This window comes from Pantherophis guttatus, chromosome 4 (genome assembly GCF_059756535.1).
Source record: "Pantherophis guttatus breed Tessera chromosome 4, ASM5975653v1, whole genome shotgun sequence".
NCBI classification, from domain to species: domain Eukaryota; kingdom Metazoa; phylum Chordata; class Lepidosauria; order Squamata; family Colubridae; genus Pantherophis; species Pantherophis guttatus.
Genome location: NC_142066.1, coordinates 31,177,499 through 31,195,534, shown reverse-complemented (window position 1 = coordinate 31,195,534; position 18,036 = coordinate 31,177,499). Strand labels below are relative to the sequence as shown.

Below are 18,036 nucleotides of genomic sequence, written 5' to 3'. Positions count from 1 at the left end.
GGAGGTGGGGCTATCAGATATTGGGATAAAATCCAGGCTCAAAGCAATGCCAGATGAACATAGACCTAGAAATTATGAATCCCTTCTATATCAAGAAATTTTGTCTTGACATTGTCGGTATGAATCACTTCTCTATTTTGTAAGTCTATGCTTATCTTGGGCACCTTCCGGCTGAATGAGACGTAACGTAACGAGCGGGGAGTTTCTCCAAGTTGGGCGGGGCATCTTTCCGTCCCGGCTCTCAGTGAACCCAGAGGGTGGAGTTCGTTGCACAAAGCCCCGTGCCTAGGTGCGAGTGAGCGTGTTTCAGTTTAATTAACCCCACAAGCAAAGGAAACTGCTTTATCTCTACAGCACATTTTCTACAGCCTGTGAGTAAAAAAGTGGAGCCCAGGAGAATTTTTAAAACGTTTTTTTTTTGCTGTTCTCGATTGGGATTCTTTTTCATTATCCCATTTCTGTAAAGAATACAGCAAAGATTATAGAGAATGGAGCCATGGATTGATTCTCCGTTGTATGAGGGCTGGAAAGCAGGGTTTTACTGAGAGGTACAATTTCAAAATGACAAAATTACAAGTGTGTGTCGTTCACCTAACAGTCATGTAGGGTGTGTAAACTGTACAAGTAGGTCTTGATTAGTGTGAGTTCGAATAGTGCAAAATTTGACAGTAATGTGATTTATATGTTGATACGGGGTCACACTTTTTATAAAAGGACTTTTTTGTGGACTTTATGTGGACTTTTTGAGAAAAATGGACACATTGAACTGATAATATATAATTTGGAAAGGCAAAACTGATGATAATTATGTTTGTAACCACCATAAAAAAAATCAGAAGTCGCTTCTTTAGATATTTTTCTTTTTTCTTTCCTACTCTTGACTTTTACTGTTTGTCACTTTTTCTCTGATCTTTTCATATCTTTTTCTTTTTTTCTAATTTCATCTGTAGTTTTTTTAATCATATTTTTCCACATATATATATATATATATATATATATATATATATATATATATATATATATATATAAAATAATACCAGGTCATGTTTGCTGTCTGCCAACATTAACAATAGCACTTAGGGGTACTGCGAATATAGTAGTAAAAAGATAAAAGTGTCCTAGAAAACCACTTGGGTGGGAGCTTATGAATGTAATTTTTTTAAAAAAAAAATCATTCTGTCTTGATACCTAATATTCCTCCTTCCCCTTATTTTCTCTATAACAACAACCCTGCAAGGTGGATTGGGCTGAGAGAGGGATTGGCCTAAAGTTATCAGGCAGTTTTCATGCCTGAGGGAGATCTAGAACTCCAGCTTCTCTAGGCCAACACTAACCACTAGACCAAACAGGCTCTATTTTCATACCTGTTTTAACATTATTTCGGGATCAATGAGAATCTTAAAGAAATTGTCCTATTTTTCAGACAAATATCATTTGCATAGTGTACATTCGAATAATGCAGCCATTTTGGGGGATTTATTAAGTGCACTAATCGAGACCTACCTGTATTCATTTCCATAAGAAGTCAATTGCATTAAGCTTAATGAGGTTTTTAAGAGGCGATGACAGATTTGGACTGCATGGGTCCATGGGTTGCAGGATTTTGCTGTTTCAGTCTCAGTTGGGGGTCAAGGGAATGGAGCTTTTAGTAACAGAGGTAGGAGCAAAAGGAAGAAATTTCAAATAGCTATCAGAGTGTAGCCAGATTGTAATAGAGTTTTTCTTCTATTTATTTAGGTTGCTAGGTAATAATTGACTAGTTGCTTGTTGTAGTCAGCGCTGCAAAGATATTGTGAGACTGAGACAAAAAGCTGGGGTTTTTTTTTTTTTTTTGGAGGGAAGGGAGAAGTTGATGCCATAAATCAGTAGTTCTCAACCTTTTCTTCACTACGGACCTCCTTGAAATATCTTTTGTGGACACGGACTATTGCCACAGATCCCCAAGACTTAACTCAAAATTTAAATCATAACATTTCTTCAAGCTTTCACAGGCCCCCTGGGTTGACATTGCGGCCCCCCCAGCGGTCCGCTGGGGGGCCACAATGATAGAGAACTACTGCCATAAATAACAGAGTTAAAAAGGAAGGCCAATAGGATCAGAAGATTTGTGGTGGTATGATGGCGCAAGTGGTTAGAAAGCAGCATTGCACACTGACTCTGCCCACTGCCAGGAATTCGATCCTGACCGGCTCAAGGTTGACTCAGCCTTCCATCCTTCCAAGATTGGTAAAATGAGGACCTAGATTGTTGGAGAAAATATGTTGACATTTGTAAATCGCTTAGAGAGTGCTGTAAAGCATTCTCTAAGTGGTTTACAAATATCAACATATTGACATAGTGCTGTAAAGTACTATGAAGTAATATATAAGTCTGCTATTGCTATCAGTTGGAGGCTGGTTTGGGTGGTACAAAGAATGTATCAGTTGGATATGCCTGGGTCTTCTGTGATTTTTTTTTATGGACTAGAATTGCAGTTTTAACATTTTGGTAACTTTTCTATGAGGTGCTGCATTGGTCTTCAGTAGCAAAAATAAAAAAGGGCCTTGGGCTATTTTAAAAACAAAAATATATCATTTATTCTTCTATTATTATTCAAGGATCTCTAAACTTTCTTGGCGAAGTTTTACAAGAGTGGTTTGCCATTGCTTCCTTCCTAGAGCTGAGAGAAAGTGACTGGTCCAACATTACCCATCTGGCTTCGTGCCCAAGGCAAGATTAGAACTCACCATCCTTGCGCTTCTAGCCTGATACCTTAACCATTCTATTAAAATGGCTGTGCCTTGTAACTCTGCTGCCATTCCATGCAGGAAACATGGCGGCTACGTTCTAGGCCTCTTAGGATGGATAAGCAATGACTTTTTCTTGGGAGTCCATCCTAATAAAATTTCCTCGCTGCATCTTTCAAAGATTTGAGGAGCATGCATAAGCACTGTAATCAATTTAAAAAATCTGCCTCTGTCTTTTAGGCAATTTTCTTCCTGACCCATCTCAATGAAGTTTTGCCTAACTTCAGAGTGGCCTATTGAATAACAACACCCCTAATTTTCTACCATAGGTGGTCCTCGACTTACAACAGTGACTGTCCAAAATTACAAGGTCACTGGAAAAATGATTTATGACTGTTTTTCACACTTGCAACTGTTGCAGCATCTGCATGATCATGTGATCAAAATTCAGATGCTTGGCAACTGACTCATCTTTATGACGGTTACAGTATCCCAGGGTCATGTTATCACCCTTTGCAATCTTCTGACAAGCAAAGTCAATGGGAAAGTCAGATTCACTTAACCATATTATTAACTTAACTGCAACAGTTCACTTAACAATTGTGGTAAGAATAGTCATAAAATGAAGCAAAACTCACTTAACTCTTTCACTAAGCTACATAAATTTTGGGCTCAATTGTGGTTGTAAACCTGTACTATGGTTATAATAGTCCAAAACGTCTTGACAGGTCCAAGATAGGAAAATTTTGATTTATAGTTTGTTTGTCACTTTTTTTCTAAATTTCGGTTTTTAAACCTCCCTTCATTTTGTAGACTCTTCTGGGACCAACGGTTTCAGCATGGCATCAGTTACAGATAAGTCGCTATTATCGGCCGAATTACAAGGAGGACAAGAGGAGGAGGAATTCAGTCGTCTTTTACTTCAGGTATGTTGGGGACAGTTTCTCTCATATTTAAGAAAAATGTTGGGTTGTTTTGCAACAGAAGCAGGACTCCTGCGATAAGAGAGCAGAATGAGGTTACAGTAGAAATTCAGGCTAAGGAGAGCCTGATCCAGTTTTTATAAAACATTTAATATTTCTGTAAATTAAATCCATCCAATTTAATATACTCCCACTTTAACTATTCAGTTATTTCTCCCCTCTTGTCACATTAAATTGAAATATTGACTTTTTAATGTGATGTCTTTGGGTGGGCTGAAGGCTGCAGTGTGGGTGTCCATGGTACATTGAAGGGAGTTTAGGAGGCCCTTGGCTTTTTAGCTTTGATGTTCTTATTTTATAATTCACATGACATTTTTTAGTTCCCCCCCCCCTTCAAAGGAGGAGCATACCATCATTTTTCAACAATTTAAATCAGGGGAGATTAGGAGCTCCAAAAAGTGGTTATGGAAACAATTGGTGGTCTTGGGGGCATAAATATTGCAACAATCCACTTTTTTTGATGGGCATCCAATGGGGGTGGGGGATGGGCTACCTCTGAACCATCTCAACAGGTATAGATAAGGCTACGTGGCTCTTGTCAGAAACAGTTTTTCAAAGGACATCTTCATTTCTTGTTCAAGACTATTGCTGTCAGCAATTTGACAGAACTATGATTTTAAATTAAATTATGCATCTATAGGCAATTTCAGATACACAGTAGTAAAGTCATCATGATCCTACAAAGGTATGTTGTTTCTCTGATTCTAGAGGCAGTTGGTTTTCATAAAAGCAATTTAAACCTTTTAGTGAAATGGAGATAATAGACAGATATCTGTCATGAACAAGACGCTGCATTTTTATGAAGGAGCTGAAAATGTGCTCAAATGTCATTCCTAATTAAATTTTTTATGACGGTTATTTTTCTCAGTAGTAATTGCTGTATGTTGTAATTATTGTAGTTTATTGTAATTTTCTTTACCCTAGATCAGGAGTCCTCAACCCCCGGCCACGGTCCACTTCCAGCTCTTAAGATATTCAAAACAGGGCTGTGGAAGTGGCGGGTGCGTGCACGTGCATCCCCACTTGCGCAAGCTGCAGGCGTGCATGCCATCGCTCGTGCAAACGGAGCTGTATGCACACGCTTCTCTGCTGCTCATGCGAAATAATCCCCTCTCCCCCTCGCTGGTCCACAAAGCCAAAAAGATTGTGGAACTCTGCCCTAGGTGGTGTTGATATCAATTTAGCATATATATGAAGTTTTACAAATAGTTGGTAATGTTGGGAGAAGTCTGGAACTCCACTATAATTGGAATTAGAGCCTTTGCGTGTTATCTTCTTCCTTATCCACTGTCCAATTACTGTGCTTGTTTAATAATGATGCACAATTGCAGCTTTTCTACACATGGCATGTACCAAAAGTGTTGATCTACACTTTCCAAAATTCCAAGTTAAAGTGGTTTTGTTCTCTTTTCATCCTTTTTCCCAACAACTCGCCCTTGCAGGTGAAGTGAATAATAATAATAATAATAATAATAATAATAATAATAATAATAAACAACTTTTATTTATTAAACATGAAACTCAGTCAACTGAACATTTAAAAATGTATCACAAATATTATTGACTGGCGCTGATGGTTGATATGGGTTATTATTATTATTATTAATATTAATATTACTATCCCTCTATCTTGCCATGGGGCTACTCTAGGCAGCTCACAACTATAAACAAAAACAAAGAAATCAAAAGGAAGTTTAAACAAAACAATAGTAAAGTAATGGAACAATAAAGCATATGAAGAAAAAATAAAGAAAATACATTGATATGACTTGTAAAGAAAAAAGATGGGCGAATGGAGAGCAACGAGTGAGGGGGGAGCTGAGGTCTGCTGTCAATCTAGCAACCACCCCCAGAGTAGAACTGCCCCTCAGTAGGTTTGAGGGACCCAATAGGTCCCCCAATAGGCTTCTTTTAGCCATCAGAAAAAGGAAAAAATATAAATGAGTGTGGTTGCTGACAGGTTGAGACATGCAGGATTCATAAACACATCCAACCATTCTCTCCCTAGGCAGCCCAGAATATCCAGGGCTCCATGCCTTCTCCAACGGAATCCAAGCCCATCCGTCCCCTTCCAGGTAAAAAAAAAAATTACTGCAGAAAAAGGTGGCATGCCAAAGGAAATAAAAGGAATGTAAAAGAAATCAGAGAAGATTTCTCAGATCTACATGGAAATGAGAAACACTTTACCTTTCCTATTCTATGGCACACATTTGCTCATTTCCCCAACAATTTGCTTCTTTCTCTTGCTTGTTTCTCCATCCTTTCTTTTTTGATTTCCAAGAAGAATGTGAGATAATAGGGGATGTTATGATCTGAAAGGGAACAGGGAAAGGGAAAAAGTTATGAATAAGAGAATGATAAGGTAGTCCTTGACTTGCCACTATAATTAAGCCCAGAATTATGTTTGTAAATTGGGGCATCATGTGAATGGATCTCTCTCTCTCTCTTTTTTACAGTTATGCACCAGTTGTTAAATGCTATGGTCTTTATGTGAATCTATTTTTCCCAATGGGGAAACAAAAACATAGAAAATTGCTGTCACGTGGCTGCAGGACGCTGCAAAGGGACATTAAAATGAGCTGATAGCCAAGCGCCCAAAATGCGATCATGTGACCATGGGGAACGTGCAACCATTGTAACTTTGAAAAAGGACTGTCATTAGTTCTGGGAAGGTCCCTTGTACCTTCAAACATGACCAGTCGTAAGTCAAGGACTACCTATGTTTATATCTTACACTGATTTTTAGAAAAAGACTGTTAAAAAATAACTTTACATGATATTCCTAGACTGGACTAAGAAAAAAAATTAGTATTAGGATCTTTTTTTCTTCTTCTGATCCTAGACATTCTGAATTTGTACACAAAGAAGCTTTCCTTGCTTTATTTCAGTAGAAATAGTTGGCGGTGGATGGATTCAATTTCCACTTGTATCACATTGCTGCATATTTGAATCCTGCAATAAGATAGGAAGAAGTTTGGTCTGCCAAATCACAAGAAAGATATTATCACTTTTAGTTTTTGCTGCATGTGTGACATCTTCATTTTGCACCATTTTTTTCTCTGCCTAGGATTCTGCCTTAAAACCCACACGAGTTCTGGTGAGAAGATTTTTGTCAATATTTGCAGGTCCCCACACATCCCTTCGCCACCCGACTTAACCAACGAAGAGCTGGCTTGCCTCATTGAGTCAGAGAATGCCTCCACTTTCCGGGTCCCTATGAGTCTGGGGGAGCCGCATGCAGAAGTGGACAAGAGTGAGTTGTCAGCTCATTAGAAAATTGATTGGTGCTGAGATGAATGGTACAAACTAGGAAATGTCTTATTATTAAACAAATTTATATGCAGTAGCTGCCCAATTCACATATAGGTGACTCCAGGTGTCTATAACATTTGTAAAGCAGGAGCCATATGGTGCAGTAGTTACAATGCAGTATTGCAGCTGATTCTGCACACTGCTGGGAGTTTGAGTTGCTCAAGGTCAACTCGGCCTTCCTTTCGTGGTCCAAATGGGAACCCATATTGTTGCAATGTGCTGACTCTCTAAATCACTTAGAAAGTTCTGTAAAGCACTATGAAGCAGCTTATAAGTCTAAGTACTATTGCTAGTGCTATTTAAAAACCCGCCACATAAGAAAAACTCCATAAAAAAGCACTTCACTCCCCATAGCAGCATCAACACAATCAAAATAGCCACTTGATCGGCTCCATCTCCCTTAGTATTCTCTAGATCCACTGACAAAATAATGTTTTGGGGCCTTTCAGAACAGCAATAGGGTGGTGGCCAACTATATCTTAGGGAGAAAGATGTTCTATACAGAAGGGACCATCACTGAGAAGGCCGTTTTTCATGGTTCCACCAGATGTGCATCCCTAATCGATGGGACCTGTAATAAACTCTCTCTTCCCACATCAGTGGGCCAGGTGGATGTAAATGTAAGCCATATTATAGTTGTTTTCCATCTGCTTAATTGAATGCCCTATTGCTCCTCAGGCCATAACATCTGGCTGGGCTGAGCCTGAGAAGCAACAAAACAATTTTTGGCAAAGGTGAGGATGGCACTAACAGATAGTAGAAGTCATTCAGAATTACTTCTAAGTTGCTCTCAGACTTTCCAGTTCAGACACTTCACAGAGGTGCAATTGGAAATCATAGAGAACAACAGCATTGTTGCCTACTTTTGGCTGTTGTGTGGATTACTCTGAATCTATCCTATACTCTGCAGAAAATGTACAACAGAATACAAATACAATATACACATTTCTAACCATCCGGACTGAAGAGGAAATAGTGTTGAAAAAACAAACTTTTTTCTATTATTTTTCATACGGAATGGATTTATATGGGGACCTTTCCATGGAGACAATACCATGTAATTGTATCCCTTCAGGAGCAACTAGCAACTAGAAACAATGCACATTTTGTGTGCATTGTGGACCTAAGGAAGAATTGTCCCTATTAGGAATCAGCTTAATGTTTCTTTTGCCCTTTTAGGTGGTAATGGTTGCACAGCCTACGATGTCACCATCAACACCAACTTTTTTAATAAGATGGAGGTGAGTCTTATTTAATGGGGGTTTGGGATCTTCCCTTCCTGTGCGCATCCAGTTGCCTTTTTCAGCTCAACAGGAAGCTTTATGTATGACCTCCCCAATGTAAATGCTGGTGGTTTGCACTGACAGTACTCACATCTGAGTGTGCTCCCAAGACACAAAGGATTTTACTGGGGAAAGCAATTTTCAAGCCATTTTTTTTAACATAGTCATGGGAAAAGGGGGCTTAAACTTTCTCAATTTTCTCTCCTATCTCTGCCAATGTCAAGAGCAACCAATTTCTCAAAGAATTCTTCCTTACCATAGCCATGGAAGGATTGTCAGAGAAGTACAAGATGGACATCAGCAATCAAGGTACAGAAAATAAGAAATGTAGTGAGGAGAGCCTTTGTTTGGCAGGTGGGGTGGTTCCCTGAATACAAACAATCTTAAGAGGACTCTGGCAGCACTGCCTTCTTGTTCTTTCATTTTGTTACCTCTTTAACTAACAATTGCTTGTATTCCTTCTCAGATTGGAGGATTCTGAAGAACAGGAAGTTTATGGGCTCCATATCAGAACAGAATATCCGCACTAAATCCAAGCCCATCATCCAGGAAATACAGAGCAGGTGTGTTTTTTTGAGTGGGGGTGGGTGGTGGTCTCCCTTAAGCTAAACCACTTTTTTGTGTTGTTAGATCTCCCACACACAACTTTTCCCCAAAAAAATTCTAGCTGTTCTGAATGTCATCTCCAAGGTTTCTAGGTAGCATATTCATTTGTTCATTCATTCGTCAAACAAGAATTATAAATTAAAACAAGGAAAATAAGAAAATTAAAATGTGACAGGGATGACAGGTACGTTAGAGCATTTACACACGCCCCCTTAGGAATCCCTTAAATATGGAATGAGGTCCACAGAAGTTAAGTTCGAATTAACACTGTGAAAGTTAGTACCTGAGACAACTGAATTGGGTAAGATATTCCAGGCTTTGACAACACTGTTACAAAAATATTGAATCTTTTGCAATCAGGTTTAAAGCGGTTTACATTAAGTTTATATGTATTGAGGATTTAATATGACCACCTGGAATAAGACTTTTGACCCTGTTAGGGTCTAGTTAGACTCACGATCAGGTTTCGATGTCATCTCAAATAAAATTGGTTGTTTTGCCAACTCTGGATAGTGGGGAAACTGGCACAGCAGAATCATTGCTTGCCCACATATTTGATAAGGGCAGAATAGATTTTATGATTAATGAATTCATTATGTGCCATCATATCAACATTGATTCCTAGTGACAACATGGATAGATAGATATTGTCCAGGATGTTCTATCCTACCTTGCTACTGGTCTTTCTGTTTTTCTTTCCATCTTTCTCAGCCTTACAGACTTCTCTGGAAAATTGGGTCTTTGTATAATGTGTCCAAAAGGATAGGTTTGGAACTAGGCAAAAATAGTCATAATGACATTGACATTTAAGAAAACCATTAGGTGGGAATTTGGGCCCCAGCATGGTTTGGCAAAAGGAGATGAAAGTCCCAGAAGGACTTTCTTTTGTTAGCCTTTTTGTAGGTTGCCCTTGACTTACAACTATTTGTTTAGTGACTGTTTGAAATTACAATGGCACTGAAAAAAGTATCATGTGAAGTATTAGTACCATGTTGTAAAGCCTTAGTAAGGCTACACTTAGAATACTGCATCCAGTTAGATCATCATATTATAAAAAAGATGTTGGGACTCTGAAAAAGTGCAGAAAAGAGCAACGATGATGATTAGGGGACTGGAGGCTAAAACATATGAAGAACAATTGCAGGAATGGGTTTGTCTAGTCTACTGAAAAGAAGGACTAGGGGTAACGTAGTGTTCCAATATTTGGTGGGGTCAATCTATTTTCCAAACAACAGAAGGCAAGACAAGAAGCAACAGATGGAAACTAATCAAGGAGAAAACCAATCTAGAACTATGGAGAAATTTCCTAAAAGTGAGAACAATTAACTAGTGAAACAGCTTGCCTTCAGAAGTTGTGGGTGCTCCATCATTGGGGGCTTTTAAGAAGAGACTAGACAGCCACTTGTCTGGAATAATATAGGATCTCCTGTTTATGCAGGGGATTGGACTAGATCTCCAAGGTCCCTTCCAATTCTATTATTCTATTATTAAGTGTGACCAGTTCTCAAACTTTCAGTCACATGATCAAAATTTGTACGCTTGGTAATTGGCATGTATTTACACTAGTTGCAGCCTCCCAGGGTCTTGTGATTGCCATTTTGCAACCTTCCCAGCAAGCTTCTGACAAGCAGTCAGTGGGACAAGCCAGATTTGATTTAGGTGATTCACTTAACAACCATGTCAAAGAAGGTTGTAAAATGGGCATGAGTCACTTAACCGTGTTTCTTAACCTTGGCAGATTGAGGTTGTGTGGACTTTAACTCCCAGAATTCCCCAACTAACCATGGGAATTGAAGTCCACACATCTTCAAGCCAACTTTGAGAAACACTGGATTAAATTGTTGGATCGTAGCCTATAGATTTTCTTTTTCCCCAGTTGCACTTAGTACACAATGAGGGGACCAGCACTAAAATGTTATGGTATGGAATGCAGATGTGCTATCTAACCTGTTCCATCTCTCCTCATTTTCCATCCAGTTTTGCCCCACAAAAAGCCATTCAAATTCTGCACTTGCCAGTGGTTATCAATCTGCCTTGGGTACAGCTCTCTTTATCTAATTTAAGTCTGCTATGCTCTTTTCTCAGCTCTGCTGCAGCTCCTGAATTCACCATAGTCGCGGAGCCATCAACCAGTCACCCCAATCGTCTGGTGGCAAAGATCTCCCTCCCTGAAATGGTAATTCCATAACATGGGGTTTACAGGGAAACACCTATTGTTCCAATCTAGCCTAGGTGCTGGGACTGATTACATTTTTTTGAGTGTGTTTTTCTCTTTTCTTTCACCACTACTATAGGTCTCAGTGAGAAATCTTGAGCTGGACCTTGGAGAAGACCGTATTGTACTACGGGGACATCCTGAGCTCTATCATTTGGACATTTTCATACCCTACAGCATTGTCCCTGAGGAAAGCCGGGCTCAATTCCACAAAGAAACAAAGGTGAGGAACTAAGCAAGGAAGAGACTTGGAGAAGTCTACCTGATTAAAAAAAAACCAAGCATGTCAGATTTTCAGTCCTGAAGAGGAATTTGGCTATCTACAACTTTTCTTCTTAAACTTCCCCTCCTACCTCAAAGTTGTGTAAAAACCCTATCGCCTCTGAAATAGAGATAGGTAGTCTTCGACTTACAACTGGAGACCATTTGAAGTTATGACAGATCCACCCACTACTTACAATCCAGTTCTGAAGTTTGGATGGTTGCCTTCCCCACATGCTCACATGACCACATTTTGGGCACTCGGCCTGTATTTATGGCCATTTGCACCATCTCAGGTCACTTGACCACAATTAAATGTTTTGGCCCAAAACCAACATTTCCTTTTTTTTTTTCCCTGCAAAAAACAGTCCATAGCAAATAATGGTTTCGCTAAAAAACACATTCCCTTTATGACCACCCTGTTAGCTTAATGACCCCCTGCAGGGAAAGGTCATAAAATCAGGTCAGTCAATATAATGATCTGGTTTACGACCTTCATGATTTACGAAGGGTCATAAGTTGAAGATTGTCTGTAGTAAATTGGCCACACTGAAAGGAGAGCCTAGTTTTGGGAGATTTCCCACCCTCAGTCTCAGTCTCCTTCATTTCAGCTGCTAGGTGCTGGCCATTCAGCAGTGAAGTAGATGCAAGAGCTCTTCAAAAAATTATGCCAAAGGGGAGCTTTTTTTTCTTTTCTGTTTTGATTGAGATCATTGCCATGAACCTTCAAAAGGCTCTGAAAAAGGAAGAGCTGATATGTAGAGGGGTGGGTATAAAAGAGTCACCAAGTAATGTTATATCATATTTCTCAACCTTGGAAACTTGAAGGTGTGTGGATTTCAAGTCCCATTATTCTTCAGTCATTATAACAGCCTGACAATTCTGGGGGTTGAAGTTTGCATATCTTCCAGTTGCCAAGAGTGAGAAACATTGGCCTAGATCAGTGATGGCTAAACTTTTTTCCCTCGGGTGCCAAAAATGCGCCCACATCCATAATGCAATGCCCCCCATGCATGTCCCGTGCATGTATGCGCAATCCCCCGTGCTCCCCTGCGCATGCGCGTATGACCCCTGTGCTCCCCTACTCCCCCCTCACGCATGTGTGCGCGCCCCCCTATGTCCCATTTTAGGCCTAGCAGGCCTCCCTAAAGCCTCCGGAGGCCAGAAACAGCATGTTTCTGCACTTCTGGTAGGCCCATTTTTCGTCCTCCCAGAGCCTCCGCGTGAGCCCTGTACTTACCTGGCATCCAAAATGGGCCATGTGGAGACTCCTGGGAGGGACGGCATAGGCGTGTATGCGTGTCTCCTGCATGTGCAGCAAAGACCTGAAAATCAGCTGGCTGGCGGGAGACGTGCAGGCAGAAATGGCTCCGCATGCCATAGGTTCTCTATCATGGGCCTAGATGATCAAATTGATTGAATTTGCTTGAAAATTATAGAACTTTTTATCTGATTACCTGGCTAAAGGAATGTTGTAACTTTAGTGGTTCTTTTTCTGTGATACACTGAATCACAGTTTAGCCAGCTACAGATTTGCCTAATATACAGTTGCAAGAAAAAGTATGTGAACCCCTTGGGATTACGTGGAGTTTTGCATGAATTGGTCATAAAATGTGCTCTGAACTTCATCTAAGTCACAACAATAGAAAAACACAGTCTGCTTAAAATGATACTACACAAACATTAGATGTTGCCATGGTTTAATTGAACATAACATGTAAACATTCACAGTGCAGGGAGGAAAAAGTATGTGAACCTTTGGACTTAATAACTGGTTGACCCTCCTTTGGCAGCAATAACCTCAACCAAACATTTCCTGTAGTTGTAGATCAGACCTGCACAACGATCTGGAGTAATTTTGGACCACTCCTCTTCACAAAACTATTTCAGTGTAGCAATATTCTTGGGATGTCTGGTGTGAATCGCTCTCTTAAGGTCATGCCACAGCATTTCAATCGGGTTGAGGTCAGGACCCTGACTGGGCCACTCCAGAAGGGGTATTCTGTGCTGTTGAAGCCATTTTTTTGTTGAATTACTTGTATGCTTTGGGTCATTGTCCTGTTGCATCACCCATCCTCTGCGGAGCTTCAGTTGGCGGACAGATGGTCGTACGTTTTCCTGCAAAATGTCTTGATAAACTCTGGAATTCATTTTCCCATCAATGACAACAAGCCAGGCCCTGAGACAGCAAAGCAGCCCCAAACCATGATGCTCCCTCCGCCATGTTTTACAGTGGGGATGAAGTTTTGATGTTGGTGTGCTGTGCCTTTTTTTCTTCACACATAGTGTTGTGTGTTCTTCCCAAACAACTCAATTTTGGTTTCATCTGTCCACAGTATATTTTGCCAGTAGTGCTGTGGAACATCCAGGTGCTCTTTTGCAAACTTCAAACATGCTGCAGTATTTTTTTTTGGACAGCAATGGCTTCCTCCGTGGTGTCCTCCCATGTACTCCATTCTTGTTTAATGTTTTCTTTATTGTAGATGTGTCAACAAAAATGTTAGCATGTGCCAGAGATTTCTGTAGGTCTTTAGCTGACACTTTAGGATTCTTCTTTACCTCATGAAGCATTCTGCGCTGTGCTCTTGCAGTCATTTTTACAGGACGACCACGCCTAGAGAAAGTAGCAACAGTGCTAAACTTTCTCCATTTGTAGACAGTCTGTCTTACCATGGACACATGAACATCAAGGCTTTTGGAGATACTTTTATAACCCTTTCCAGCTTCATGTAAGTCAGCAATTCTTGATCGTAGGTCTTCTGAGAGTTCTTTTCTGCGAGGCATGGTTCACATCAGACAGTGCTTCTTGAAACCAGTAAACCCAAAACAGGTGTGTGTTTTTAAAGGGCAGGACAGCTGTCAGGAACACATCCAATATAATCACACTGATTGGAGTCAAGGTTGGCTCATTCCTGGCTCCAATTAGCTCTTGGAGAAGTCATTAGGCTAGGGGCTCACATACTTTTTCCTCCCTGCACTGTGAATGTTTACATTTATGTTAATTAAACCATGGCAACATCTAATGTTTGTGTAGTATTATTTTAAGCAGACTGTGTTTTTCTATTGTTGTGACTTAGATGAAGTTCAGAGCACAGTTTATGACCAATTCATGCAAAACTCCATATAATCCCAAGGGGTTCACATACTTTTTCTTGCAACTGTACACATCCAATCTCTGAAGTTCATTTATGTTTCATTTGCTGCTTATACTAATTAAGAAAATCACATCTAAGCTCTCATGAGTGAGTATGCATGCAAGATCATTTAATATAGATTTATACTCTCAGAACTCCTTTTTATTTTCCGTCTTAGCACTCAGTCTTTTGCCCTTGATTGAGTCACTTGGATCTGTAACTGTTGTTTGTAGCCAGCTTGTCTGGCAGAAGCTGAGTAGATTCCATAACAAATCACCATGGTGCCAAAATGACAATATATACATGATGACATCACCATGAATATGCCATGATTTAAATACTAATGTTGGATGTCTTGAACTGTAGCAGTTGCATAATTATATCACACAGACATTGGCATTTGGCCTTCTTTGCCCTTCATGGAGATACGTTGTAGGAGCAACACCTACTTTTCCCCATTACTCAGCTGATACTCATGAAGATGAAGAATTAACAAGCCATCATTACTAGCAAAGGAGAGATTTGGAGAAAGAGTGATCAAAGGACCCTTTCCCTCTTAAAGATCCTGATGTACAGGTCAAGAAAGGTCATAATATGGGGCACAATTCACTTAACTGTCACGTTTAAGAACAGAGATATTGGGCTCAATTGTGGTCGTAAGTTGAGGACTACCTGTACCTGTTGCTCAAAATTTCTGTTGCTAAACAAAACAGTTATTAAGTGATTTTTGCCCCAATTTATTTATGGTCAATTTATTGACCTTTCTTGACATAGTTGTTAAGTGAATCACTGCAGTTGTTAAGTTAATAACACTGTTAAATGAATCTGGCTTCCCCATGGGGTTTGCTTGTCTGAAAGTTGCAAAATTTGATCACATGACCCAGGGACACTACAACTGTCATAAATATATGCCAGTTGCCAAGTGTCCAAATTTTGATCATGGGGCCACAGGGGATGCTGCAACAGTCATTAAGTGTGAAAAATGGTCAATCATTTTTTTTCAGTGCCGTTGTAACTTCAAATGGTCACTAAACAAATGGTTGTAAGTCAAGGATGACCTGTATAAGATCAATTTGACCCTATTTCCAGAGATAGTCTGTGGGGCGGAAAAGTTGCCCAGCTCTTCTGTAGCGAGGGCTGTTGCATGTAAATTCTTGTTATAGAATATATATATTCAATATATCATTTTTTTAGTTTGATTGCTTTAATTGAGCCACAAACTTTCTTGCAAGCTCACCTGTCCTTGATGAAGAATCAGATGGATAATATACTGTAAATAAACTAATCTTTCTTTTATCAACGGGCACATCTGCCAGAGATTGGTGGGCGGGTCAGAATATTAGTTACAGTTGTGTAATTGAAGCCACACCCCATTTTTACACATCAAATGCCTCAATGCATGTAAAATGGACAGGTTTTCCATCACGCAGCTACCACCATCTTGACTTTTTAACATCACCACAATGGACTTCCTTGTTTATGAGACCGTTAGGAATTGGAGGTTTAGATTAAAATGTGCAGAATCAGCGATGTAAGCAGCAAAAGTTTCAGTTGCCAAAGGGCACAAAAAATAAAAATAAAAAAACCCAATATGAATCCAATACATTTATCTGTCATTGTTTCCAGGACTGGATTACTTCCAGTTGGCAAGCTTCATCCTGGAAGCTATAACCCTCCATCAGTTTTTTTTTTTCTGTATCTCCTCAAGGATGCAGGTTTATTTAGAAATGGCATCTCAGTAGGGATGCCTATTTCAAGGGAGTTTTTCTATCAGGGAATATATCCTGTGTATATATATATATATAAGGGAGGCAAAACAGGAGCAGAGTCAGGTAAATCAACACAGGAATTTCATGAGGTAAATCACAGAGAGCATACAGGGCACACAAGGCAAAAAAGGCGGCAAGTAAGGAAACGCCCCCTTTTCACTCAAGTCAACTAATCACAGCTCAGATCGCCTCATGCAGTATCCAGCTCTCCTCAATCAATCGGCTCTAACTGGGTTTTGACTCATTACTCAACCCCCACTGCTCGAGTTATAAATTTAAATACATTGACATTTTCCTTTCAGGTGCCTCTTTTTTTACCTCTGCCCAACAATGCTTTTCATTCTGTTTTGGGAGATGATTTTAGAGTCTCTGGTCCCATGCTTACACCTTCCTTCCTGCCTGCAGTGCTGCGCCTTCAATTGATTTCCGAAGCCTTGTCAGATTCTTCTGTATTCCCAGAAGATGGAGTTCCCTGGTTCTAACCATAAAAATAGCCAGCCAGGCATCCCACATTCTGTGCTCTAACCTTGGCAGAGATGGGTAACTCGAAGTCTCTAAGCTGCCAGCAACCCAGAAACATCTTTTGATGGCTGTTAGAATCCCTTCCTGTCATTGTGAAGTGGAACACATGAAGCCTGTTGTGTAAGCCATGAAACAAGCTTCACATAATAGATGGGTTCATCCTCACACCCCTTGTTATGGCTCTTGATTCTTCCTCCCCCATCAAAAAAAAAGAAGTGTCACTGTGGGTCTGCTCCTTGTTTGTGGTCTTGTTCCTTGGGCTCTTGATAGATTACCTGTTTCAACAGATTCAGCATCAGGAAGGACATTAAATACCCAATGACCCTCTATTTTCTCCCTCTTCTAGATCCTTACTGTCCTGATGCCTGTCCAACACCCATTGCTGTTGCTATGAGCTCTGAACAGACTGTCTAGAGGATTGACCTTTGGGAATGTACATTATGGACATATGTCCCAGCCCTGTATGAGAAACTTCTGGGTGAAGAACGGCAGACTGGAGAAATAGGAATTACCTCCTTCTCCAAAGAATGATGCTGGAGTTAGGGAAGTTTCATCTCTAAGAGACACAGGCTTTGAACCTAGAAACACACAGTAAAACATGTTGGATTCAGGATTTGTCTCCATTTTTCCTCCTACGGTTTGTTTTCAGCTTCCTTTCCACCCACAACAGCTGTCACTCTTTCCCATTTAATTTTGCCTCCTTTTGTTACACTTAATCCATGTACTCTCCCTGCTTTGATCCTACAGTCAGCTCAACTGCAGTCTGTGGCCATGATTTGTACTCACCATCTTAATGTTAATGAAAGTTTGTTCTGTTCTGAGAATTTTGAAGTGATTCCTGTAGGAAAACTATTCCAATGGACTCCAAAAATGCTGTCTTTTGAATGTGTTCCTTTCTAAAGATCCTGTTATGGCTAGAAAATCAGCCAAGGAAGAATGGCCAAAGCTAGACATTTTTTCCTTGTGTGCTGTCATGCCTACTCAACTGGGCACAAGCAAGCAAGCAAGAACCACACCAATTAAAGGAATCTTTAATAAGAGAGCCAGTTTGGTCTAATGGTTAAGGCATCAGATTAAAATCAGGAGACCAGGAATTCAATCCCACCTTAGGCATGAAAGCCAACTGGGAGGTTTTGAGCCAGTCACATCAGCTTAATCCACCTCACATGGTTATGGAGAAAACAAGAGGAACAAAGAGTATTATGTGTGTGCACCACTTTGAGTT

At 40.0% G+C, this 18,036-nt stretch overlaps 1 protein-coding gene and 1 long non-coding RNA gene across 10 annotated transcripts; one reads left to right on the top strand and one right to left on the bottom strand.

Moving 5' to 3' along the window:
- Positions 1–209: 209 nt before the first annotated feature.
- On the top strand, positions 210–17,632 carry PIH1D1 (PIH1 domain containing 1). Of its 9 annotated transcripts, none has more exons than XM_034423266.3 (11): positions 210–371; positions 3,056–3,096; positions 3,540–3,652; positions 5,718–5,784; positions 6,777–6,962; positions 8,201–8,262; positions 8,529–8,613; positions 8,771–8,867; positions 10,996–11,086; positions 11,205–11,348; positions 17,158–17,632. In XM_034423266.3, exons 3-11 carry the CDS (start codon positions 3,566–3,568, stop codon positions 17,203–17,205), a joined length of 867 nt encoding a protein of 288 aa, XP_034279157.1. In that variant the 5' UTR covers positions 210–371; positions 3,056–3,096; positions 3,540–3,565; the 3' UTR covers positions 17,206–17,632. The 9 variants fall into 9 exon arrangements, with proteins under 9 accessions (XP_034279157.1, XP_034279159.1, XP_087750049.1 ...); XM_087893923.1 differs by having other exon boundaries at positions 215–371; positions 2,967–3,096; XM_087893924.1 differs by having other exon boundaries at positions 225–289.
- Positions 3,626–5,973, bottom strand: LOC148113948 (uncharacterized). The gene is made up of 2 exons (XR_015734202.1): positions 5,897–5,973; positions 3,626–3,721 (listed from the first exon to the last, which is right to left on the bottom strand). It is a non-coding gene; the product is annotated as an uncharacterized LOC148113948 (long non-coding RNA).
- Positions 17,633–18,036: the final 404 nt, after the last annotated feature.